Source organism: Astatotilapia calliptera, chromosome 17, assembly GCF_964374335.1.
Source record: "Astatotilapia calliptera chromosome 17, fAstCal68.1, whole genome shotgun sequence".
Taxonomy (NCBI): Eukaryota; Metazoa; Chordata; class Actinopteri; order Cichliformes; family Cichlidae; genus Astatotilapia; species Astatotilapia calliptera.
The window spans coordinates 24,155,010-24,182,123 of record NC_137438.1 but is presented as its reverse complement, the minus strand read 5'-3'; the positions used below and the strand labels follow the sequence as shown (position 1 = coordinate 24,182,123).

Here is a 27,114-nt window from a genome sequence, read left to right as displayed (position 1 = left end):
TGTTGGTGTACAGACAAGGAAAGACTGAGTTATGGAATGAGAAACTGATGCACACACAGTGTTGAGTAGTAAAACGTCAGTATCTGAAAGCTGGTGCCTTGATAAAACATGTGCTTACAGCAGATTTACCAGACGCCTGCATAAACAGCAAGCATAGCCATCACTGATGGTTTCTCTCACTTGGGTACGGGGCTCGTGTTGGAAAAAAAAATTTTTCTCTAAGAAATTATAGTTGCTAGAGGGTCATAAGGGAGAAAAGCTCTGAACAGACCTTTACTGATGGACCTACAATATAATTTAACTGACTGTAACATGAAATCAGCCTGTTTAATTTGATGCTTTAAGGTTTCCCAATGTCCATCTGAGACTTCCTCATAGGTTTAAAGGCCTTGAAGGAAAATATCCTGTGTTATTATCATTTAAACTGGGATCTGGTGAGTCAAAATTACTTGTAACTCGATCAGTATTAATGATTTCAAGTATCCTGAATAGCTTAGTTTATAAAGAGGATATAAAAGGGTGTATAACTATAAAAAGGAGAAAGCTCGCTAATGAAAACCATGTGAAAGAAATGTTTTTGTAATTGTCTACAAATTACCCACTTCAGAGAGTAAGACACTCCAAAAAGTATATATTAGCCAGGGTTATTCTGTTTGCTCGCTAATGCAGGGTAGAGAAAAGCACCACTTTACAAGCTTGATAGGATAATTATTAGAAATGAGTAGGATGTACATGGAACATGCTGCCAAGAGAAGAAGAGTCTTTTAGATCAGTCCAGTCTGTTCAGTCTTTAACCAAATCTCTTTTTTACAATAATTTATCATTGTGAGGTTGAAGTGGAGAGGACCCAAACCAGGACATGTGGGCAGAAACAAATGAGTCTTTGGCTGAATCACAAAAGGTTACATGAACCAGGAGTCCAGGGAACACAGAACACAAGCAGGGAAATCAATAGTAGGATTTAACAAAGGGAGACGTATGAATATACTCTGGGGAGTAATTATGGATTAGAAATATGAGGCGATAGAGACACAGGTGCATGTGATCCACACAGGTGAAGATAATCAGACAGATGGGAAGTAAAGACTGGAACAAGACACACAAGAAAATCTACAGAAACAAGAAGACTTGATATGACAACAAATACAAGAGAATGGAAACTACAACCACAATTGACCGTGTGCTCAGGCTGCAGAAACCCAAGAAAGAAGAGGAGCAAGGAGAAGAGCCATCATGGAATGACAGGCCCCTGCCTGGTATTTACCACCAGCAGACAGAAGAAGTGGCTAACAATAGGAACAAGAATGACCGAGCCAAGATCTGATTGGACTTCGAGATACAGACAGACAAAGTGGTGATGGCTAACCAACCGGACATAGTGGACAAGCAAAGGAAGACAGCCATAGTGATTGGAAGTTATAGTCAATGACAGCAACATCAGGAAGAAGGAACACGAGAAGCTGGAAAAGTACCAAGGGCTGAGCGAAGATGTGGAGGGTGAAGGTAATAGTGGTCCCAGTGGTAATCAGAGCACTCGGTGAAGTGACTCCCAAGCGAGGCGAGTGTCTCCAGCAGATCCCAGGAACAACATCCAAGATCTCTGTCCAGAAGAGTGCAGTCCTAGGAACAGCAAATATACAGGACCCTCAAGCTCTCAGAGGATCTGTTAGAGACAGTTAGAGGATCCGAGCTAGAAGGATAAATCGCCCGCAGGGATGAGAGAGGAATTTGGTTTTTTTAATAAGTATTTCCCATTGGGATTTTGTTGAGACACCTGGGGGAATTCTAAGTTCTGGATTGGCCTACAAGAATACATCATCCCAGCACACTCTGTAACACATATTGTTTTTAGGATTGTGAATCTTCAAAAATATATAACAATAACATAATTATAAACATATCCCTCATTTTCTTAAAAAAACAAAAAGCTTACACCACAGGAGGTTAAATAAAAGTGGACTGTTGACACTTAGGAAAATATTTCATAAGTGTTATTAATATAAAGTATCCAAATTTAATTCTGCTAACGAAACTAATGGTGAACAATCAATACGTAAAACAACAAACACAGTGGGCGGGGGGGGAATTTAATGACAAATCATTTTTTATCTTAAACTTTTTGGATAAAATGCTGTTTCTGAAGGAACAAGTAGCAACAACATTTACGCTAACCTATGATTATTGTGTATTAGATGGAACAAAATGCTTTGCTGGAGCTAGTACAATACACAAAAATAAATATATAAAATTATTCAAACAAATCTTGCCCAGAATACCTCTGTTCTGCTCCATTTTCATGGAGAAAACTATGAGTATTAGCTTTGCTCGACAAAGATGCTTTTTTTTTTTTTTTTTTTTTAAATTGAGCCCTCTTCGACACAAGGAAGTGGTTTCACGTCTTGCCTGAGTGAATTTTTCTTTTAAAGAGGCAGCTGAATAGAAAAAAACATTTTTTACCTGTTTTTCCATCTAGGTTTTCTTCTCTGGCTCCAGTGAATGTCCACATGTGGTGTGAAATTAGAGTGACTGGATATCCAAGAGCACTGCCAGCTCACTGAGCATTTCACTATCAGATGTTTCTCCAGAATAGCGCTTTGTGATATAATTTCCACTTTGCACTTATCGGGAATACCTGACTTAATTTTCTGATAGTTTTAACTGGCAGGCAGCTCCTGGGGGAGCACTGTGCTGATTGCTGGAAGATGTGAGGCTTTGTATTTCTATCCTTTAAGAAGGCGATAAGTCTCTGAACAGCACAGCACAATACAGGTGGACTGAAGCACTGACTCTTATTGGTTTCAGGAGGGTGTACTGTGCAATACCTGGGAATGTACTGTACAGCTACTAGGGCTATGCGATATGACCAAAATCTCATATCCCGATATAAGAATTCTATCGTCCCGATAACGATATAAATCACAAAAATGTAACATTTTCTGTAAATTCTGTGAATCTCGGGCAGTTCGACTTGCGGGAATTGTTTCCAGCTGTGCGTCATGTAGCTGGAGTCGAGTGTTTTAAAAGATGCATGAAGCTACACATTTTTAGACATAAGTTGTAACGGCCGTCGTTTTCTCTGTGAGTATTTATTACACGGCGTGCTGCGGGGAAAAGCCTGTTCTAACGTTTGAGTCTAAGGTTTATTTTTTAGCACCTGGTGGCTCTTTTTTACTTCTCATCCGTAAATAATCTGCTCTTTCACGTGGTTTAGTTTATTTTTGAAAAGTCTCAACAGGATCTTGAGCTTTATTGTGAAAGGTTTATGTGGAACATAAACAAGCGGACACGCGATGGTGTTACCGTCGTTGTTGCTAACCACAACGCATAAAAACAGGCGCTTGTCCGTCTGTAGTGTGGTTATATTAAATATAAGAGAAAGAGAGAACTTAAAAAATTAATATAGCCACTACAGTGACCATCAAAACGATGAAAAAAATATTGCCGTAAACAGTTTATTTTGCGACACTGCGAAACAAACGATAGCGTAAAATGAAACGATGGACGTTTTTATATCGTCATCCCCTAACAGCTACTGTTCACTTTTGTTCAAGTTTTAAATTTAAGTTTCCCATTACATCTTGTGTTTTGAAGTATTTGATGGCTGTGGCTGTGAATGGTTGTCTGTATTTCTCAGTTTTACAAAGAACCCTATTAACCACTTTTAAGGTGTTTCTATGAAAGCCCATGTCACATTATACAGACCAGGAAACATATTCAAGTTTGGCTTATACGCCATGTAAGCCCAGAGGAACATGGGAACTACTCCCTGCCTTGAGTCTGTATACTAAGCTATGCTAATTGCTAATTGGGCTAATACCATGAGAGTGGAATTGCTCATGTAACAACTTTAAGAAGAAAGTAAATTACAGTTATGGTTTAGTTTTAGTTCAAGGCTATGAAGATCTGAGAAGGTCACGAGAACAGATTTGTTTTCAATCCTGTCCATTTTTACTCAGTAAAACATCATTGTGGTAAAACTGAAAATATCTGATGAATGCCTCACCTGAATTTAGCTGCTGTTGGACAGGAGAAATGATTAATAACGGACACAACAACACAAGTCTGTGTTTATGAGGGAGAGATAATAAAAACACACAAGCACACACACATACACACATACTTGTACAGGAAACAAATGATGAAATATGAACTTGTCAGACAGGCGAGACCCATTACTGATGTTGATTAAAGAGGGTAATAAGAGAATTTAGGGAGGTTGTAGCATCTAGATCTCTTTCTGTTCTCCACTCTTAGAGTTATAACTTATGAACATTGACTTGCTGCCTTTTCACATATCAGTAAGGGCATCTTTAATTAGAAAGTTTGTGGCTCTCAGTGTTCAGCTGGAGTCTTCATTACCGTAATTGTCGGGCTATAAGCCGCTACTTTTTGCACAAGCTTTGAACCCTGCGGCTTTTAGTCAGGTGCGGCTTTTCTATGGATTGTCCATGATTTTGTCATATCGTCATATGTTTTGTTTGTTCTGCTGTTGTACGGCACTACGTTGCCTGGCGGAAGGGCATGTGATCAGACACACAGTATCGGGGTTCAAGAGTGGTATGTTGGTCACTAGTGATGGGATTTCCGGCTCTTTTTAGAGATCCGGCTCTTTCGGTTCGGCTCACTAAAAAGAGCCGGCTCTTTCGGCTCCGAACCGGCTCTTCAGGTTGTTTTGTTGCTTTAATTAATTTATTATTAACAATAATATAAAATTATGCACAAAAGGAATTACTAACGTAAAAACAAGTGGTTTTATTTATATATGTTTATATATAAATATATGCGGTGGCCCCTAGAGACAAAACACGTATAAACTCCAAAACACATTTCTAGCATGAACTGAACTTCCAAAGCAGAGCTACTAGATCACTTAAATTACACAATTGAAAGCATGTGTGTATTGTTTGTGTATTTATACACAGGCACTCATATATATATTCAAATAATTTAAAAAAAAGTTCATTTACCTGTTATTACCACACACCAAATCCGGTCGTTGGTACTTGCTGGCTTGTGTAGCCACAAGATAACAAAGGCTCAACACTGTGCCCAGCATCCTGGAGCACTTCTGTTGTCTTTTGTACGTGTTTTGAGTTTTTATGTGCTTCTGAGCTTTTATATGCTTCTGAGTTTTTACGTGCTTCGGAGTTTGTACGTGTTTTTACGTGTTTTGGAGTTTGTACGTGTTTTTACGTGTTTTGGAGTTTGTACATGCTTCAGAGTTCGTACGTGATTTGAAGTTTGTATGTGCTTTGTCTCTAGGGGCCACCGTAAATATACTTTTATTTATTCACTCCACATAAAATGTAATAAATAAATCATATAATACAAAAATCAACTATTCACATTTCAAGTTTTAACTATTTAAATTTTCAGCTTTTTCCTTTCACAAATTTAAAGTGAAAAGAACACAAAACACTGCAAACCACAACACAATTAAATATAAATTATAATATGAAAACTAAAAGAACATGCATATTCTCTGTCATATGGACAGAGAACTTTAGTCTTTTAGTCAGGTGCGGCTAATGTATGTTTTTTTGTTTTGTTTTGTTTTTTTTTGTTTTGTTTTTTTGCGGCTAATGTATGTACAAAACAGGATTTTCCCCTGATTTTAGCTTGTGCGGCTAATATTCAGGTGCGCTTTGTAGTCCGGGAAATACGGTAAGTGATTTTTTTTTTTTTAAATTTGAAAGATGACCAAAGCAAACTGCACATGATGAACCTGACAACGTGCTGATATTATCAGTTTGAAGAGTTAATTTTCACCTGAGAAGATCACATTAGCAATATTATTTAATTTTTATATGATTTATTTTGGAAATGTTAGTAATACGGTAACTTTTACATTTTTGATATATAAATAAATTATGATTGAGTTAGAAGATTTAGAGTTTATATATTTAGTTTTTTAGTGTTTTTTTTTATTTCCTTATCCATATTTCCATATTTATTATTTTTGAGCTAGAGTAGCTTTGCATGATTTACAGTTCATAATAATCCTTTTTCTGTTATACTTATTTCCTAGGCATTTGTGAAACAAGCTGTTTCAGCTTCTCCCCCTTCCTCTAAACTCATTTTCTATGGAATGGCTTGAACAGGTTTGAACAGCTGGAGGGAGGAGTTTCTGTGCTCGCAGTCAGAGCCTTTGATTATGGTTGACTCGTCGGTCATCGCTTGCGTGAACTGTGACGTCAACAGGAACCGTCACCAGGGCTGTGACCGGCTTTGAAGTCACAGAGGTTTAGACCTTTTTCAAAATGAGTCAGTAAAAATGTCTCGAATGCCTGTGTGATGCTCCAGATGGCTTTCACACTGCCTCTTATTGGGTTGTGTTTAGGAAGTTAGGCTGATGCGTGACTCATGAGAAATGATAATGGGTTGGTTTGGGCACAAGTAGTGACTCAGAGCAACATTAAGACCAGAGTCATTTAGTTACTTTGTGTGTTATTTTAAATTCAACTTTAAAAAAAAAGTCTTTATTTGGCGTTTTGCTTTATTTGATTGTTTTATACACTCACAACTCTCAACTTTCACATTTCTTTATACACAGTCACTCCTGTAGAAGAAAGAAGTGTACAAATGTAAAGTCTTTTATGGGTTTTGATTGTACTGGATCTCAAGGACCTAGTGTCTTCAGATGTGTATTTAAGGTGCTACACTTTAAATATGACACAAGAGAAAAACTTCTGGCTCTGCCTGTCACCATTTATACTCACTGATTTCCATGCTGTCTTCTTCTGCTCTGTTATATGAGAATCTTTATGCTAACGCACTGATATATCAGTAAAATGCTGTATTTGCACTGAACCACAAGTGGAAAAAAAAGAAACCTGATCTTTTGCCTGGACAGAAATTAAATAGACTTTTAGTTTTAATTTTATTTATATCACACCAGTTTGCAACAGCAGTCCACTCAGGGCATTTTATATTGTAAGGTAAAGACCATAAAATCATAGAAAGTAAACCCCAGTGAGCACAAGACCCCCGTGAGCAAGCAAGTGTCAACAGTGGGAAAGAAAAGAAAAACTCCAGCAGAGGTAGGCTCAAGGAGGAGCAGCCACCTGCTTTGACTGGTTTGTTGGGCCTAAGTTTCATTATTTGAAATTTTGGCTGTATTTAATATAAAAATCTCCCATCGTTTCTACAAATATGTCAAAAAGTTGAAAAGAAAAACAATTTAAAGCTAAACTAAGTATTTTTTTGTCAGCCTTTTACCAGCATGTATGTGTGTGTGTGTGTGTGTGTGTGTGTGTGCGTGCGTGCGTGCGCGTGTGTGTGTGTGCGTGCGTGCGTGCTAGAAATTACAATTTTATGTTTACATATTTTCTTGATGGTATCTCCTTCTGTGTTGAATTAATTTGACGAAATGCTGTGTAGACAGAGAACTCTAACACAAAACACCTGTGTAAACAAACAAACAAAAAAACAATAATGTCATGTTGTATCACACACAGAGCAGACGCCAGCTGCTAGACTCTTAACAACAACCCAAATTACTTTCCCTGTTTAAGTCTCCGTCTTATCAGACTTACAGCCACCTTAGTTTGTAGAATGAACCTCCAAACAAACCTTCATCAGCTAACATCGTTTTCCAGGTTAGGTAGATCATTTCTCTTCAGCTATAACATATTAATCCTTACATTTAGACCTGAAGCAGATCATTTTTTCCAATGGAATATCAGCTCCCTGGTTCTCGTCAAACTATTTGTGCAGTGTGCTAGGTTTGTGACTTTTAAAACAATGTCAGAGGTTTTACTCTTTATGTCATCATTTGAAATTCAAAGGCTGTCAAATTTAAGTTAGCTGGAGGCCAAAAGGTCTCACAGGTTCACATCCCCCATTCCAGACATTGGGATTTAGCTCCTGTGGCCACAGACAGCTGAAAGGAGAGCTCTGAACATCGCTTCAGCTAAAAAGCTCCTACAAAAAGTGCAAATAGCTGTCCATTTATGCACACACAATCAAACAAAAGTGGAGCAGCACACACTTTTTTTATAACTTGGCTTAATCTGCTTTAAACTAGTGCCAGACTGCCTGCTGACTCAGTGTCAGAAAAACAACCCATGCACGTAAGGAAGCTGCAGTAGTCACTTCGGTCCAGTTAGACGGCAGTGTGATTCATGCTCTTCTGTTCCATTAACAGCACAGAGTTTATCCTTCACTTACAGCTGCACAGATTTGACTTTTCTTTCTGTCACACACATAACTGCCCCTCCAGCCATCTAGGAAAAATAAGCATTTATGGAATTTCCCCAAAAGACTCTTTTGTTTTTCTCATAAATAATTACAACTAAATGTGAGTCTTCATGTATTCTGACTTAATTAAGATATTAAACAGTAGCACATGAACCTGTTTTCTCCGCAGGCCGTTCCTGGTGCTGCCCCCGCTGATGGAGTGGATCCGGGTGGCGGTTGCTCACACTGAACATCGACGGAGCTTCTCTGTGGACAGTGACGATGTGAGGCAGGCTGCCAGGCTGCTGTTGCCCGGCGTGGACTGTGAACCCCGACAAATAAAGTAAGAATACGATGTCAATAACATTTACTGCACAAACCTGCTGGAGAATGAAGCTCAGTGTCATCCATTTATGAAACCTGTAAGCCTGCACATGCACGTTCAGTCAGCAGATGCTGCATTAGCATAAACTTCAACCAAGTCTCGTATACCAAACACAAGAATGACTTGTAACAATCACTCACACTTTATTTTAACAGAATCTCATCCACAGTGTTAGAACATGTAGATGAATATGGAGACATGATCAGCAGTTACTTGCACATTTGCTTTCTGATTACAGATTTGAGGTCAGCTGTTTACATGTAACCTGACTTATTACATGGTGTTTACATCAGACAAAACATTTTAAGAGAGCAGTTTGACTTGAACAGACCTGATCAATATGTCATCATCCATTCATCCTCCTCAGTGTCCATCTTTGTATATCGAACAGCTTTTCAGTAGAATAGTTGCGATTATTTTATTTTTCATTATTGAAAGGTGTGTTTTGCGATCACCCTCTACGGAATTTAACAAAAACTGTCACCACCAGGGGGCAGAGTTTCATAAGCACGGTGCTGTTTTCCTTTTCTTTTTCATGCTGTGTCTTTCCACCTTTTGCTGTCTCCTTTGGAAAGCAGGAATGTGCTGCTTTGCTACAGACAGGGGAAACACTGGTTCTATATCACCACACGGACAAAACATTATTACAACCGTGTGCAATGACACTGCAGTCCTGTTGCCCATGAAATGGTTGCTTTGAAGACGTGGACCCGCTTTGCAACTACCTGACGTCAGTTGGCAACTTCAAAACAACTCAGTCTGCTGTAGGTCTGTCAGTTTGGCTGGCAAATACATGCACTTTATCTATGACAATACAGCAATTAATGGATAAATCCCCACACGTAAATTCATTTTAACTCTTATATTGTGCAATGAAGCCATTTTGTCTACAGCTTTATATAAATAAGCAGCATTTAGGGATATCTAACTGACTTTTATCATCCCTTGACTTTTCCACCATTACCTGCAGGTTTACACGAGTGGCAAATTTAGTGAAGTCCTTCAGCAGCTGTTTGATGGCTTCCCATAAAAATTACAGGACACATACGATCGTAACTCCACAGACTGCGTATAAAAGATGGAAATAGATATTCATCACTAATTGGTCATTGTAGACTATGATTATGAAACCTCAGCACAAGCATTTTGACCATCATAATCATGTTTTTTTGTTATTGTTGTTGTTTTTTGGGTGGGGGGTAACCAGATGTGGCTGAACTATCTTACAAGGAAAGTTACTAATCGGTGGAAAGAAGCTTGCTCATTAAATGTTAACCAAAACTGGAGCACAGATTCTTGGATTCGGTTTTAAACCATATTTTTTAGATAATTACAATTAAATGGTTTAAGGGGCACAAACATAGATTAGAGGACCTCTGTGATGAATAGCAACCAGCCACACCCCAATTACACATGACTTTAGCCCTTTAATACAATTTAATTTGTGTGAGTTTATTCATTAAGTTAATTTTTTATTTAATCTTAAAATGGGAATCTGTGGGGATCGTCATACATTTAAAGCTGGGCTGCAGTTTTTGACACTTTTGCATTGGCTTCATTGTTTTCACCCACTGCGGTTGTTGCTGAGTGGAGCGTAAAGACTGACTAGGGATGGCAAGGACAGCCGGGAGAAAATATGGAGCCAAACTAAACAAATGAGTGTGATTAATGGAATAATGTGGGGATTATAGACAAAAAGTGTGCGCCGGCCTTTAGTTCACAGGAGCACACCCTGTATTGTTTTATTATTAATGACAACATTAACAACATGTTAACATTTCATCGTAGCCCCACAGTGAACTGAATTTCGCCTCGCACTGTAAAATTTAAAAGCTTTTTCATGAGGCTTGTCAGTTGCTAAACGAACTGTGTTTGTCCTTCTTTCTTGGACAGCAGTAACCTATAAATCTTCTCTCTGTATTTGTTTCTGACTCACTCACAGTCTCGCCTCGCTCGCCCTCTCTTTCTTCCCTCATTTGCAAACACTCCACAGCGGTTACAAAGCCGTGCACCATATTTACCTCGTCGCCGCTTACTCTGTAATCTTTCTGTAATTTGTCACAGAGTCACCGGGTTAAGAGTCTTTTCACTTTTCATGTATTTGTAAAGAACTAATAAATGAACTACTTCGAGGTGCCAATTAATGCATCTCTTTGCATATGTCAGATTTAACTGTCATGTATATGTAGACCAACATCCGGCAAAGGTTTCTCTGTGGAAACTGCAGTTGTGACAGATGCTTGGATTAAGAGGCTTTACGGGGGACGTGAGTGGGTAATAATGAGTCACACCAGAAGCCTTACCTGGAGAGAAGCTGCTTAAGAAAAGTACTGAACCAGAAGCAATCAAAGAGAAGTGAGTGTTGACAAACTCAGATATTAAGGAACTGACTTTCAAATTGAAGCAGATCAGTACTTATAAAGTTGCAAGTTTGTTTCCTGATAAGGAGAATTTGAGTTATGAAAGCCTGATCAGCAATCGTTTTCAGCTTCCCTCAGCATGCCGTGGAGATGTATGTGCTCGGATCTCAAAATCCATTTCTGACATAAGCTTCGTCTTAATCAAAGTAATAGATCTGCTGTTTCTGTCTGCAGAGCCGAGGATTGCTTCTGTGCCACTAGAAAGCTGGACGCAGCCTCCACAGAGGCCAAGTTCCTGCAGGATCTGGGCTTCAGGATGCTCAACTGCGGTCGGACGGACCTGGTCAAGCAGGCCGTGAACCTGCTGGGGCCCGATGGCATTAACAGCATGAGCGAGCAGGTCTGGCACCTAACACACCCACGCTCTCCTGCACACACACTCACATATATATAACAACTTTAAAATCCCACATTTGCACAGCTCAGGGGTTGGAGATACAATAAAATGTGGATTTCTAGCAAGTACCTGGCAACCCAGTGCAGTTCATGCACACATGCTGAGCACAGGCTGCTCTCTCACTGAGTAATGCAGCGTGCTAAATTCACGATACAGTTTTCATGCATCTTTCTTTTTTTTTAATACAGAAGGAAAATAATTCACATTTTTAAGAGAGTTTTTCTTTGTGTCTGTTTGTGTGTACTGCACTAACCCTGCACAAATGTCCTGCCGCTTCTTCTCAAAGTAATAACTCAATTTCAAACTCCAACCTTTCAAATTTCACACACTGCAGTTTTGTCAAAGCAGATGCTGCCTCTGGGATACTTACAAGGTGTCCGCCAATGAGGGCAGGAGTGGTAAATCATCACTGCCCCCAATGGGAGCTTCATTTTCTCGATGTTTACTTTCACTTTTACTCGTGGTTTGGAGTTTTTGGGTTAAGAAAACAGCTTATGACAGTAATAAAGGCGTAATGACCAAGCATTCATTTGTGATGATTTGGGAGTGAGACCAGGCTCGAAACACTCATCCAACAACAATCAGATGAACCTACACTTTACAGAAGTGCAAAGATCTCAATTATCCATCCAGTCTCAAAGGCATTTCTTGTCATGCTTCGGCTGTGTGCAGGCTGGATGAGGACCCAATCGCAAACTCACGGAGGCAGGAATGAACTCAAAATTCACAGCTTTATTGCTGGAGAGCAAAACCATACAAACTAAACTGGGAAACTATAACGTAATAGACGGAGAAACACACAGCCATGAATGAGGGAGAACGCGACACAGAACTGAGGGAGACGCAGACATAAATACACAGAGGGTTAACGAGGGAAGTGGGAGCACACGGGGAACACAGGTGACACTGATGATCATAACAAGACACGGCAGGAGTAAACGCAACACTGACGGGAGACTGTCAAAGTAAAACAGGAAGTACACTGAGGTTCAGACAGGAGGAGAGAGAGCACGGGGAGAGCACAGACATAACGGGCTGGGGAAAACATGGAATAAAACACAAGGAGGGGAAACGAGGGCTCACAGATACACAGGGGTAATCAAATAAGGAACATCTTAACAGAACCTAGGAACCACGGCATAAATAAAGAACGAAATACAAAACACACAAAAACTAAGAATACTGGCCCAGGACCATGACATTTCTTAGATCCTCAGGTCTTAGCTTAAAATGAGCTTGCACCTAGTGATAATTTGCTTTATTGATTAACCTTCACTCGTCTAAATTCTATATAAAACCTATAGTAAGTCAGAACCTTGCCACAGGTTTTAAGCCAGATCATTATATTTCAGTTAAAAAAATCATACATTTTATCACATATCTCAGCGAGCTGCGATTAACCACCGCCTAGTTGCCTAAAAAATCAATTGTAGATTGCTGATTGTTTTTCTGTCAATCAACAGACTGATTATTCGTGTAGGAAACAATTAGTATTTGAACGGCAATTCGCCAACTGTGTGCAAACAACAGTCCAAGTGATTTGGCACTTGGACACAGGCAGTGGTTCGTTGGGCTTGTTTCTGGGATATCTGACACGTTCTCGCTCTGATCAGTGTCTGGAGTCCATGACAGATTAAACACCTTGGTGTTTTGATCCACTTCTATCCAACAAAGATTGCAGACGGTTGCGACCGGATGGTGGGTCAGTCTGAAGCAACGTTTAGACGTTAACATCAAGTAACGTCTACGTGAATGCCAGGATGCAGGGTTGCGCAGCAGAACGTAGATGATAAATGTTTTGCACTTGGTCCACCAGTGGTTTTAACTGGGGATTAAACTGGAATCTGTGTATTTGGTTCAGTTCTGCACCCTTAAGCACCATCGAGTGGATCCCAGTGATGCAGTAATTTCAATCAGCCCTTGAAATATCACAAAAACAGCTTCATACATAAGTTCCTTATTATTTTTAGTTTTAATAACGCATGTGAGCATTTGTCTGTGATGGAGAGCTACATCTTACATGGTGGTTTGTTATTTGTTGGCAACGTAGATGTGTTAGTTCTTGGCAGTAAAAGGACCGCGAAAGCTGCTTCTCTAAGCTGCTGATGTATCACAGATATGTGGTTCTTGCAATAATCCTCATTTTTTGTGTATTTTTGCTTTCTTTTTCACTTTTACAAAAATGTACTTGCCCTTCATGCCTAAACACGCTGCCTGCAACAACTTTCACTTGAGGACAGCAAAGGGATAATATTGAATAAAAGAAAACGGAATGGTTAACTAAACCTGCTCATCATATAAAACCACAATATTTCAGGTTATAACAGCTGGCAGAGCAAAGTATGTTTAAAACAGAAAAGAATAGCAGGGGTTTTATTAATTTATTTCTCCCTCATCCTCCTCCAGATCTAATATATCAGGTGAGCGAGGTGAAGACATCAAGTCCTTTGCATCTCCACGTCATGCAGTGTGACTAAGCCTCGCCCTCTTTAAGACCTCAAGGATCTGATTAAAATCCCTCAGTTTTACTTGCGTGACTAAAGCTAAAGATGCTGTAACCTCTGACTCACTCTGACTTCAGCAGCTGAGAACTGTCTCAAAAATACATGAAATTATTGTTATTTTCTACATTTTTTTTTAACATATAATTAAGATGAAGTCATAGTAGGATCCTTAACTTGACTTAATTCGACACACATTTCTTAAAACTCGCACCAACTCCTCTTGGCAATGAAAAAAACATTTTTTTTCCTCTTAATCCTTTCAGCACAAAAATGCATATTTCACAGGTCTGCAAAGGAGTGGTCTCATCCCCACAGCCCCTGCCTCATGTGCTGCTATTAATTGCTCATTAAACACCACAACATGCTGGCAGTGGCCCAGCGGGGACATGAATGTAACCGCATGGATAACAAAGAAAATACAAATATAATAATCAGTGGACCTCGACCAAATGGAATCTAGTAACATTGCGGCAGTGAAGTAACAAATAAACCTGTTACGACTCCAGCTCACTGGGGTAAGGGGGAGGAGCATTAATTAACCAGATGGAAGAGGTTAAATGGGAGTTAATTAGTTCATTTTATAGATTTTTCCACCGGCAACGAAATTTTAGAAGCAAAGCAATCACAAAACGAAGAAGAAGAAAAGCAGAAGTGTGTCGCAGTTATTGTTTGTGGAGTTTTAGTTGAGGACCAGCTATTCAGGGCAAATATATGTGCTCACAAATAAGTCTAAAAGGTAACAAAAGTACAACAAAAACACATGAAAGTGGTAGAATCCAAAAAGGTAGAGGGGTAACAAAGGAAAGACAGCATATATAAGCATACACTGAAGGCTGATGGGAACATAATTACTGGAAGAGAGAACAACCAGAGAGTTGGAGAAGACACGGGAAGTAAAACTAGTGCAGGAAATACTAAACACAGACACAAGATTAACACTCGTCATAAAGACAGAAACGAGGGAAGAATTGAGGAAAAAGGAATGAACAGGAAGACAAACTAAAAAATCAAAATTTACACTAGAACAATCATAAAATGTCTCCAAAAGTGAACCAGAAATTCATTCTTCCACTTTGAGCAGAGACACCCAGACCCCCCTTTGCTCAGCCACATGCACCAACTCTTCTGGGGGACACCAAGATGTTCCCAAGCCAGCGAAGGGAGTGTCTAGGGTCTGCTACCAGTGGAACATCCCTAGGTGTTTTGGGTGCCTCCTTTCAATGTGGAGGAGTAGAATCTGTACTCTGAAACGTTCCTGATCTCCTCACCATTTGTCCCTAAGAGAGACACCCTTCAGATCCTCATTTTTCCAGTCACTACCCAGAGGTCAGGTCGTGACCAAACAAGTATCCAAAACTCACTCTGGAAAATATAAGAACCAAAACTTCAAACAATACAATAAATAAATACCCGAGTTTACCTGATGTCCCTGGCCAATGGTCGTACACTCATTGCCGCCTACCTAAAAAGAAAAAAGACAGGAGGCAGTAGCACCTCTCAGCCTAGTGCCAGGGATATGTATGAATGAGAAATGCCTCAGCTAAGAAGAGGCAACACCCAATATCAATCACCTTGAACTTTGCAGTGTGCAAACAGGAGGTATGAGTCCTTTTAACAGTTTTCATGGTGCTGTGGATGGAGCTGGGGGCTGGAGAACCGGATTAATCAAAGGTGGCAGTAGGCGGGATGCAGGAGGAGCAGTCAGGTGAAGAGGAGCAAAGAAGCAGATGCGGGGGCTTGCACACACCACCCAGCATACTGATCGCTTAAATTACTCAAGCAGGGAGGAGAGGAGCGACTCAGGGCTGTAGCAGAGCGGCATCCAGCTACAGATTGTGCCATGACCTTCCTGTTCATCCTGAAAGTGGAAGGGGAAAGGATTTTTCTTTTGTTGCCTGCTACTGCAACACTTTTCCTGCTCTGAGCACTGACAGGTCAGGTCAGTATCTCAGTCCCACTAAAGCCAAGTGTCACTTGGGAATCTTCACCTTTGACGGTTCGTAGAAATATTGGCTATTCCCAGTGCTGCTAAGTGGAAGTTAATTGTGCAATCTGACTTTCCGCGGTCAATAAGCTGCGCCTAGTTAGGTTTAATTAAGATTTGCTTGGCAATTCTTCACTCAGACTCTAAAAATAAAGTCCAGGTCTGGTTGATTAATGTTTGCTTAAACACATTATATATTGTTTATAATATATTACAAAAAAATGTGAAAAACAGATGCTTGTTAAATTGACAGATTGTATTGACTTATGCTTTCCTTCCTCTCCCCTCACATAAATACGAGCCTGTGACATGCAGGCTTTTATCTCCTTGTAAAGGAGGCTAAATGGAGCAAAAGACCAGACAGCGTTACAGGAGCAATAAAGTAAAAGCTGGAGTCTGTCATAACGGCTAAGAGACATTTAGACCTCATCACGGTGCTCATCGCGGTCCGTCGTCTCTCGCCCTTTAGCCGTCTGCTGATTAAGTAGATTGCTGTCCAGGAAATGTTTAAGAATGAATCACCACTAAGGGAGATCAGTCTTCAACATAAAGCGCTGTGGTGTGTTATGAGTGAGCCGTAAAAGGCCTCTGTTGAGCATAATGGCCCAGATCAGATATATGATTGAAGTCTGTTTTATGGAAGCTCATTTAAAACAGTTAGAAAAGTCTGATAAATGTGAAGATCTCGGTGCCTCGTTTACAATAAAGGTCATTTTTAAGTTGTTGCTGTTGCTGATCTTATGCAATTCTTTGCAGTAGCACTTAGATGAAGCAGCTTCATCCTGCAGCATAATGTGTGTGGGCGTGTCAGAATACTCTGTGCATATGGAGACACGCAGAGATAGAAGAAGTTATGTTAGGAGTTTCACAGCCCACCTTTGTGCTTTTGCCCTTGTTGGGAAGACACGGTTATTTTAAGGGAGTAATGAAAAGGTCCAGTACATAAGAAGCTGCGAGAAACTGCCGGATATTTCTCTGAGTTGTGTGCTGTGTGTGTATACTTATTATATCTCACTGCATTTTACAGAACGGGATCGATTGGTAGGCAGCAGTGAAGTTATAGCATGTACATAAAATGGTGATTTAAAGAAAATTATGTGAAGACTTCTAAAAAAACGAGCTAATGTTGTGGTTACGGTCAACACGATCGTCAGTGATTGTAGGATTTAGCTAGGTAAGCTACGTAAAAGCCTTCAGGAACAGGTATAGACAAAGTAAAAACCGGAAGTGAAGTGATTGCGGAAGTTTTTCCACAGTTTTCTGCAGAATGTTTTTGCAACTGCTGCAGCAAACTGTTTCCGTGTCATCTGGGAATCCCTTTGCTCCTGCATTGATGTAACTCAAAGATGACTGGCTGGTGCTTTTAGCCTGACTGTGTAACAAAACGGTGTGGATGTAAATGGTCGTCATCATGTTATTATAGGAAGAGTCATTTTTATTGTGCCTTTCTGGTCTGACCATTCAAGGCTCTTAACACCGAGAGTCACTTTCACTGATTCACACACAGATTCATACTTTACTTATTCTGTGCACTTTAAGAGCTTTACCTGGAAACCGTTTCCAGGTAACCCAGCAATGATGATCTTGGACTGAGCACAGAAAGAAACCAGCAGACCAGCAGATAAAAACCAACCACTGTGCTGCAGCACATAGGTGTGCTGTGAGAAATGATCAGGTGTGCTGTGGAAGACTACCTGGTTCCACCTGATTAATACTCTTCCATCCAAGTACTAACCAAGCCCAACCCTGCTTAGTTTCTGAGATCAGTCGAGATTGGGTGTGCTCAGGGTCGTATGGCTGTAAGCTGATTAGTGCTCTAAGTGACCTGCTTGAGTAACGGACATAACAAATACATTCTCTTCCACTAGAGGGCATTACAACTCCTTGCTCTAACTAACTGGGTTACCAACTGCTGGTAAAACACAAGAAGATGAAGAAGAAATTACATATTAGTCATAGGAATGAATAAATATTTGAAAAGAAAAAGTAGTCAGTCAGACCTGGGTCCAAGAGAAAATTCCCACCCAGATGAAGGCCCTAGCATGAGTAGTGGTCAGAAGGAAGCAAAAAAAGGTATACTGGGGACAAACCGAGCCAATTTTGCTATGCCTGGTGTGCGGGGAAAAATAATCAATATGCTTTTTGTGACGTTTTTGCTTGGTGGTGTGCCCTGTAATTTTTCTAATGTGAAATAGTGGCTCCAAAAGGTTTGGAATCACTGCGCTAGAGCAAGGGTGTCAAACATATGGCCCTGGGACCAGAATTAGCTCACCAAAGACTCCAGTCTGACACTGGATGGCTTTGGAGAATGTAAAGGAAGGTATAGATTTTGGACTTTTAACTAAGCTTTACAGCTTTTCCTACTTACAAAGAATTTCCCCAAGAATGTTCATACTAGAAACCAAGGTTACAAAGTAATAGATAAACATTTAAATAGCAGAAAAAATCCTGGTTATTTAGAATTTTATGGTGGGTCAATAGTTAAATAAAAAGATAAGAAAAGTTAACAAAAACTTTCTGTTATAATCTCAGAGCAGTCTTGACAATGAGGCACCAGAACTTTTTCTTTAATTTTGCACATTTGTTGACTCCCAAAGAGTCATGCTGCTTGTGGCATTCATGTGCCACATAAACATTGCTGCACATGAAACAGTAGCAATTGCACTCAGTGGCCACCACTGGATTTTGCTCTGTGCTCTACCTCGGAAATTGATTGAAAAACAGGACAAAGAGCCAAAATTTGATCCGCCTTTCAAACATCACTGAATCCCAATCGAAGCTAGAATCTCCAAGATGTGCACACCAGCAAACGAAAAGATCCCCTACTAAGGTCTTGGTACCAGACACCACGTGAATCCTTACAAAGTATAGAGCAGTACGTATAAGGTGGTGTACATGAATACGTTTAAATGTTTGTTTTTGAGTTTGACTGAAACCAAGTACAGCAGTTAGTCGTCTGAAGTGGTCTCTTGTTGAACAGCAAACCTCTCGCCTCCTATTAAAATATGCACAACCCACACAGCTGCAATATCTACATTTACAGGAATAACACCAGATTGAAATAACCTGGAATTATTTCTCAAGGCATTTTGTTAATAGCAGTGAAATCAACACTTTTGCATGAGAAATAACAAAAGTGTGTTTTCAATGCAATTCCTTCTCTGTTTGGTAGAGGTCCTAACCTCCAGCAGGAGTACACTTACTGGATGATGAGCAGCAAATCAGAAAAAGGACTCCAATCGAGTGATTTGATTGTAATCCTTGAACACATCCTTAGAAATTTCCCTTGAAGCAAAATCTAATGTAAGATGAATATCACATTTGTGTGAGAAGTTGGCCTTTAGATAATAAAAAAGTGAAATGATGCAGAGCTCATTTCAAAGATCCAGCCTGATTATTCAGTGCATGTAAAGTATTAAAGCAAACTGACCCAGTAATAAATGGTCCAGTCAAATCTCTGCTTAGTCTTTGTTGCCATTCAGATCCTTTGTTATTGTGGGTTTTTTTGTACTTTGATTTAATTTGGCTTTGTATGTTTTTAACAAGTTTGCTTACCAAAAAAAAGGAGGCTAGCAAGTTTCTTCACAAACACCGCTGACACGTAGTCAGATTCATATATCGCTATGGCATTGAAATCCTCATTCTTGTTGAGAGAAAGTAATCGCTGTTAGCATCCTTTAGCTCATTACAGTTACTTTGATCATTAGAGATGGTGTTTATTATTAAATCCCATTTAACTATTGTTACAATAGTATTTGAGGTACTATGTAGCCAAAAAAGGGTTGAAGTTTTTCTTTTTTTCTAACAGTGAGTAAAGTGGGTCACCCAGTCGTAGGCTTCAAGAAGGCAGATGCCTTCACTTCTAAGACTTTAACTTAATCTGTTTTCAACCACCTGTCAGCTCATTGTCAAACTTCTAATTCTGTGCCTTTGGGTTTTCTTAATGCAACATTTAATTAGCATTTTAGTGACAAAGTATCAACGTTTCAGCTATCTAGTTGTTGAGTTAAAGTGAAGTTGAAGAATTTGGAAGTAGTCTTCCTTCTTCATTATTCCATCCACTTTGTAGAACAGCTGACCTGAGGTTCACTGTGAACAGTGATGCTGGTGTTCCAGCAGTTTCCAGTACATGCTAGGCTTGAACCTTGGTGTTTCCCAGATTGTTCCTAAACATCTAAACCAATTATCTAACAGATGGTGACTTTTTAGGGTTTTTTTTTTCCAGACCTTGGTAAAGTTGTGACACATCAGAATAACTTTAGTTTCTGATGATTCAGTAATCTGCAGTTGTTTCGAAATGCCCCCAAGAGACCTCTCCAACTTGTGTAAATATAGTTCTCTTTCTTAGATTTTTCCATCCACTTTGTTTAATGTACTGGTACCACTGTTACACTGGCCTTCTTAGACCTTCATTGAGTTTCTTGGACTTGGTCACTTGTTGTGAGTATGGGTCAGTTCAGTGAGTGCTGTCAAATAAATCCTGTTTATGGTAGCAAAGAGGCCTTAATAGGCCTTGGCCTTGTCTGGTTAAAATGCATTATTGAACCTTCAACACCATAACTCATAGGGTCATGTGTCACAGTAATTATTAAATGGTCAGCCTATTTGGGGGGGACATCCAGAGAGCCAAAGCTTATTGTTCCTTAACCTCCTAAGACCCGAACTCTTCCATGGCAAGCATTTTTAATTTATCTTTGATATTTGGGCACATTGGGACCCGTCCGTCCATCCATCCATTCACTTCCGCTTATCCTTTTCAGGGTCGCGGGGGGGCGCTGGAGCCTAGCCCAGCTGTCATAGGGCGAGAGGCGGGGTACACCCTGGACAGGTTGCCAGTCTGTCGCAGGGCCAACACACAGGGACAGACAACCATTCGCACTCACATTCATTCACACATTCACACCTAGTGGCAATTTGGATTATCCAATTAACCTATCCCCACAAGCTGAATGTCTTTGGACGGTGGGAGGAACCCACGGGGGAGAACATGCAAACTCCACACAGAAAGACCCCGGCCTGATGGTGGAATTGAACTCAGGACCTTCTTGCTGTGCGGCAACAGTGCTAACCACCGTGCCACCGTGCATTGGGACCCGATGAATGTAAAAACAAAGAATCACCAGATTTATTTTTTTTTACCCGATTTTTGTTCCTAAGAAAAATGAGAGCCATGTATGAGGATATTTGTTTTAAATTTTGATGGAACAGTGGCAGTATAATGTCCTCGTAAGTGGACATCAGGCCCTTGTAGAGCAAAATTTTGTATTTTGGTCTAAATAACCCAAAAAGTGATGTCAACATATGTGGACGCCAGGTCCTAGGAGGTTAATGTAGGAGGGTGGTGCACCAGTCAGCATTGGTTCCTCATAGAAGGAAATTACTGTCTGAATCTACAGATGTGTTGAGAGGAAAGAATGCCCACTGTTCAACTAAATTTAGACATAGCAGGACGTCTTTTCAGCGACCACCAACGATTCCTTTTCACCTTTCACTCTTTAAACAAATCTCCACCTTGTTTAGACATCTGGAAAAATCATCTCTCCCATCTCTTTCCAACGCCTTTTTGCTGGGTGGAATCTCTGCTACCATTCAACAGCTTCCCATTTTGGTACTATGTAGAAATATGTCATCCTCCCCCCTTTCTTCCCCGTCTCATCCTGCAGGGAATGACCCCTCTCATGTATGCCTGCGTTCGTGGTGATGAGGCCATGGTCCAGATGCTTCTTGACGCCGGAGCGGACATCAACAGCGAGGTCAGTGTCAACTGTCCGCTAGTCAAATGCAGCAGTGTCACAATGATTGCACTTTTTTTTTTGTTCTGGTCTAACATGTTTGTCCATTTGTTTCTGTAAACAGTGAAACTATGAACCCACTTTGTGTTGCTCTTCCTTCCCCCTCCCCCTATCGTCATTGTCTCACCTGCTCTCAGCATGCTCTCTGTTCCCCCGGCAGCTCATTACACGAAGTGCACCAATAAGCAATAAGCGAGTATCACTGTTTTAACACCGATACAGGAAAATGATCCACTTTGCAGGCAGTTATTTCATTACGTTTTACACTGTAAATCCAGCAGCAATTTGCTTATACCACATCAATAATACATTTCTTTTATAATTGTGTGCACTTAGTGTAACTTGCTACCACAGACTCTGCATGAAGCTTGAAAATCATTGCACCTATCTGTTGTACTTAACAGTGCACTGTTAGAATTCCTGTTTTTCTCTCTGTAGTGTGTGCTTGTATGTGTGTAATCGCTTTAATTTTCAGTTAGAAAATGCAAAAGTAACACCATTTATGGGCTCTCCTTCACCGTAGTGACCTCATTATTGATCACTGTGATTGCTCCATTGCTTTGATGCTTGTGTTAAGTGCAGTATTGACTCAGAAGCAAAGCAGTATCTGTAAATTCAACCGGTGGTTTATAGAATAAGAAAGATGAAGCTAACATAAATTCAAACAAAGTGAAAACACCTCATTTGCTCCTACTGGAGCCTCGCTGTAAAGTTTTATGCAGAGGCTTTGAGATATTTTATCTGTCTGACATTTCAGCTATAACACCAATAAACAGAGGCGAGCTGAATGCTGTTTGCTCTCCAAAAACCATATCCTGCTTTAACTAGAGCAACTGTCCCCACAAAGCGGCTCGGGAGGAATTTTGGTGTGAATACAGCTGTGAAATTTTCACAGGTATAAGAAAGGGCAATTTTCTGTCAAAAAAGTTCAGTTTTTCAGATATTTTGTCCTTTTTGTCTTGTAATACAGATCACTTGTACCTGCAACCCAAAAGAATCTAAAACAGACTCAAAAGTAACATTTCTCCTATCATCCATATGTCCAGATTTTATGTTTTGCCAAAATTTTGAGCTATTTTTCCCAGAACTTTCATTCAACAAGTCTCATTTCGACATAATAACCCCAAATTTTGGCTTATGGGTTGCAAAAATAATGGTTTAGTTTGTTTTCTTTTTCAGGAGCTAAAAGCTTAGAATACAAAAACCACTGATAAAACTGGCATAAGGGGCGAATTGAATTTCCATTGAAAACTAGTGTTTAGGTTCTGATTTAGAGCCTCAGACATGAGTTTACGAGCAGCGCAGCTCTTCATCAGCCAGCGGTACACGTTAAATCAAATGATGACCATTGGATAGAAAAAATACAAAGGTTCACAAATCAACATGCATGTCTTACAGTATGGAGACAATGAGGCCCTGTACTATGAAGCAGGTTCATCAGAAATCTGGATAAGTGCCCCCAAGAAGGTGGTTATCAACTGCTGCATCAACCCAGGTTTTATCACTGTAGTTGTGGTGTTGGCACCATCACACCAGTTACAAACAGAGAAAAGTGTACTCACACCAGAGAGACTGAAGAAAAGCTCACAGCAGTGCCTCCAAAAACATCCCACCAAAATCTCACCTGTGGTAAAAATTTACATGCGAATCCATCTGTAACTCAGTGAGTAATCCTCCTAACAAACAGACAGACTGAGCCAATCACATAACCTCCCTGTGGAGGTAAAAAGTTGAAAAAACAGTGACCTGGATAACCCCGATAATCCCGAGGTAGACGTTGACATTTTGCTTTGAGCGCTTCAAAGCTACACAGTTAAATTCACCTCTGCCGCTTTTAAACTGTAACCGTAATCAAGACCAAATCTGTCTGTGTGGATAAATACATGCACAGAAAAGTAGACCTAAGCTTTCTAAGTAAAGTAAAAATGAGTTAACTTCTTCTCTGCAGTGACAGCCTGTGACTGGCTCTGTTTCTGCTGGAACTGCCTCTTATTATAACGTCATAAATAATTCATTCCTGTAAAAACATAAGCTCTAACAGTCCTGCTGTTGTTTAGCATCAAACCTCAAATGAAACGTGACGTATTATTTAACATCTGTTTGTCCTCCAGGCGACATTTAGAAATAATTTCCTTAATTTACTCAGTGATAAAGCAGCTTTAGAAACCACAGAACAGCATAAGGCTGGTACGGCTGTTTGATTTTATTCACTCGCTGCTTCGCTCGTGAGTCAGCACCGCCCCTCTCCTCGGCGTTAGTTGTCGGTGTTTGTCGTCGGTGTTTGCTGTCAGTGTTGCGCTTTTTCTCTCTTAGTTTCATTCCCCTTTGAAATGAAACGCTAATAAGGGGTGGAGCTGTAGATACAACAAAGTGTGGTGAGAGAGCCTCGTCCAGACAGATGCTCTTTGACGTTTAGAGTGACGATTGAGATGAGAGGCAGGATTCAAGCTGCTAAAGATTTTCTATGAAACTCAAGAGGAAAATCTCCCTGTGCCATCCTGCCCTCCTTTGCTTACACTTCTCCCTTCTGCATACTGCTTCTCACTCCCCCTCTTTCCCCCCATCCCCCGCCCTGAGCTGTGAATGTTAATGGCTGTATATATAAATATATATATATCTCTCTCCCTGAACTTCACCTATGACTTCCCAGGTGCCAAGCACAGTAAACAAGCACCCCTCAGTTTATCCTGAAACGCGCCAGGGGACGCCACTCACTTTCGCCGTGTTACACGGACACGTCCCTGTCGTGCAGGTAGTGATGTTTATGACCTGTAACCATTAACCTGTGGCCCTTGCCCAATCCTTTGTACCAAAATGAGGATAATAATGATGATGGTGATTATTATGATGGTGCATCATAATAATGATGATGCCAAATGACCTTTCTTTCTCCTTCTTGGTCCTTTCTGTGCAGTGTGTATCTCAGTTATGTGGAGAGGGCTTGGCTCAGGATTATGTATGCTCCTAAAATTAAGTGTAGGTCTGACCCAGGCCCCTGTTTCCACCCTAATCTGAAGACTGATCCTGAAGTAAGAAGTAGTAAGAAGCTTGAAGCGCAGCACTGATGCACAGCCCCCAGGGATGCCAAAATTTGAATGTTTTGTTCAGTTTTAATATATAAAACACATTTTGTTGCAGTCATTACTGTGTGAGCTGACACGGGCTGAAAGCCTGATGAACACCAGCGCCTCCAGGATTTTTTCAGTTATTAATCTGCATCAGCGCAAATCAGAGTTTTGGAGATATAAATTCTTCGTCTTCAGCTCAACACAGACGAATAAGACCCCCACACAGCATAATGATCAAGCATAGCTAGAATGTCAGTGACTTTCTGAGCTGGTTTAGGTTTCCACCAGTTGAGGTTTTTTCCTCTTGCCAAGCCTGACTGTAACATCCCCTCTTCTCCCTCTACCTGTATTTTCTTTCTCCCTGCTCTCCCCCCTTTTTTTGGTTTGTTTTCCTCTTCCTCCCTCCCCTCTTCCCTCCACCTCCTCTGCCTCCCATCTCTGCCACAGTTGTTGCTGGATAATAGAGCGAATGTGGAGGGCGCCCTGCAGGATGGGGCGGAGAACTACACAGAGACCCCACTTCAGCTGGCCGCCGCTGCAGGTAATCGCACACAAGCAGCAAAGGCTCATCTTTAATTTGGGCTTCCGATGGATGTGCACACTTAACCCAAGTATTCTTATTCCCGACCGATGCCCCGTATATGGGATTAGTCACGACATGTTTGACTCCAAGCGCACCAGAAGGCGTTCTCACACAGTTGTAATTAATGCATCACGTTCAATTACTATCTGGGATTCCAGAGTGTAGGGAATTTTAAATTTTAGTTTTCATCACTGTGCTGCTGTATGGCAGAATGTACAGAAGGTATTTTACTCAGTAAAAACGAGCTTCAAACTCATGTTTTATTTTTCTAAGATCTGAGGATTTATTTATATAAACTGAGGTTGGCTGGCTCAAAGAAATAATTGTACCTTTTCCAGATATAATCCAATATATGAATAATAATAATGGATTGCATTAATATAGCACTTTTCAAGACCCTCAAAGCGCTTTAGAATTCCACTATTCATTCACTCTCACATTCACACACTGGTGGAGGCAGCTACAGTTGTAGCCACAGCTGCCCTGGGGAAGACTGACAGAAGCGAGGCTGCCATATCGCGCCATCGGCCCCTCTGGCCATATAAAAATCCACAAACTGTAAATAAAAGATGGACATAGCTACTGCGACATCAGCCATTTGTTTATGGGCTTTTAAAAAAAATTTCTCATTCAGATTTTTTGTTTCTTTTTTTGTTTCTTTTCTTTTTTTATGTGATTGTGACCATTCCTGGACAGAAGTCTGGATGGGAGACTAGCTCCTTGCTAGCAAGTGGTAGCTTACTTTGTTAGCAAGGTGTACCTTTAGATTAGATTAGATTAGATTAGGTTAGATAGAACTTTATTAATCCCTCGGGTGGGTTCCTCTGGGAAATTCGATTTCCAAAAAAGCACAGCACCGACAGAAGTTACAGAGTTATACACACACACATATATATAAATACAGAGACAATATAAATAAAATATACGAAGGGGATAAATAGAATAAATAGGAATAAAAATAAAAATACAAGTGAATTGCACATTTCAAGTATTGAGTCTATTTACTTTACTGTTATACTAAATTGCCATTTTTAGCTAAGAAAAGACATGAAAAAAACAAAAGTAACTTACTTGAGAAGACTTATTTTAGTATATTTCAGTATTACTGAACTATTACAATAAAGAGCTCATCATTAAAGGTCATTAAAGGGCTCAGTTTTTTGGTACTGATGATTTTCAAACCTGGTAAAGACCTTTAACACTGATCACTATGAGGTTTAACGAGGTAATTTGAAGTTTATCAAACTATTAGCTAACTTTACGAACAAGTCACTGGATCTTGTAAGATCAAGTCTGCTTTATAAAAGTTGGACAGTTTAGTCAAAAATAGTCAGTTCTGGAGGCTGCTGGAGGAAATGCAGTTCCACTTTTTTTTATTGGCTTCATTTTAAAATATAAACCCACTGTAACACTTGCTAGCAAGGCTAATCTAGATGTTGGTATATGTAATTTTATGTGTTATTTTTTTTATCATAGAAAATGACAAATGGCTTTTAGTACACCTACTTGGTGAACAAGATGAATCTGCACACCTTCAGTTTGGCATTGTCAGTATTTTACGTTTTCAGTGTTTTGTAAATCAACATTTTTTGACTGTGTGTTTTGTTTGTTTGTTTTCTGGGGGCAGGAGTTGTAAATGGCTGCTTATTTTTATGTTTTTTGGTGCAAGCCTAAAGAGGCTGTGACACTGACTTTATTTTCAGCTCTGGGGATTTCTGCTCGTTTTCTACACGAATTAAGCAAGATACACTATTTTAATTAGTAAGCTTTAAAGATGCCAGTTTAAATCCTTTGCAGCACCAG

General features: G+C 40.1%; 1 protein-coding gene across 2 annotated transcripts in view; it reads left to right on the top strand.

Annotated features, from left to right (window-relative positions):
* Positions 1-27,114, top strand: part of LOC113008735 (ankyrin repeat- and BTB/POZ domain-containing protein 3-A) — a 259,075-nt gene that overhangs the window by 207,416 nt on the left and 24,545 nt on the right. The window contains exons 4-8 of one of the 2 annotated variants that reach the window (XM_026146397.2): positions 8,369-8,521; positions 11,158-11,323; positions 21,532-21,621; positions 24,311-24,412; positions 25,176-25,269. In XM_026146397.2, the coding sequence (XP_026002182.2) occupies positions 8,369-8,521; positions 11,158-11,323; positions 21,532-21,621; positions 24,311-24,412; positions 25,176-25,269 (605 nt within the window). The remainder of the gene's footprint in view (positions 1-8,368; positions 8,522-11,157; positions 11,324-21,531; positions 21,622-24,310; positions 24,413-25,175; positions 25,270-27,114) is intronic. The other variant, XM_026146398.2, reaches the window with a different exon arrangement.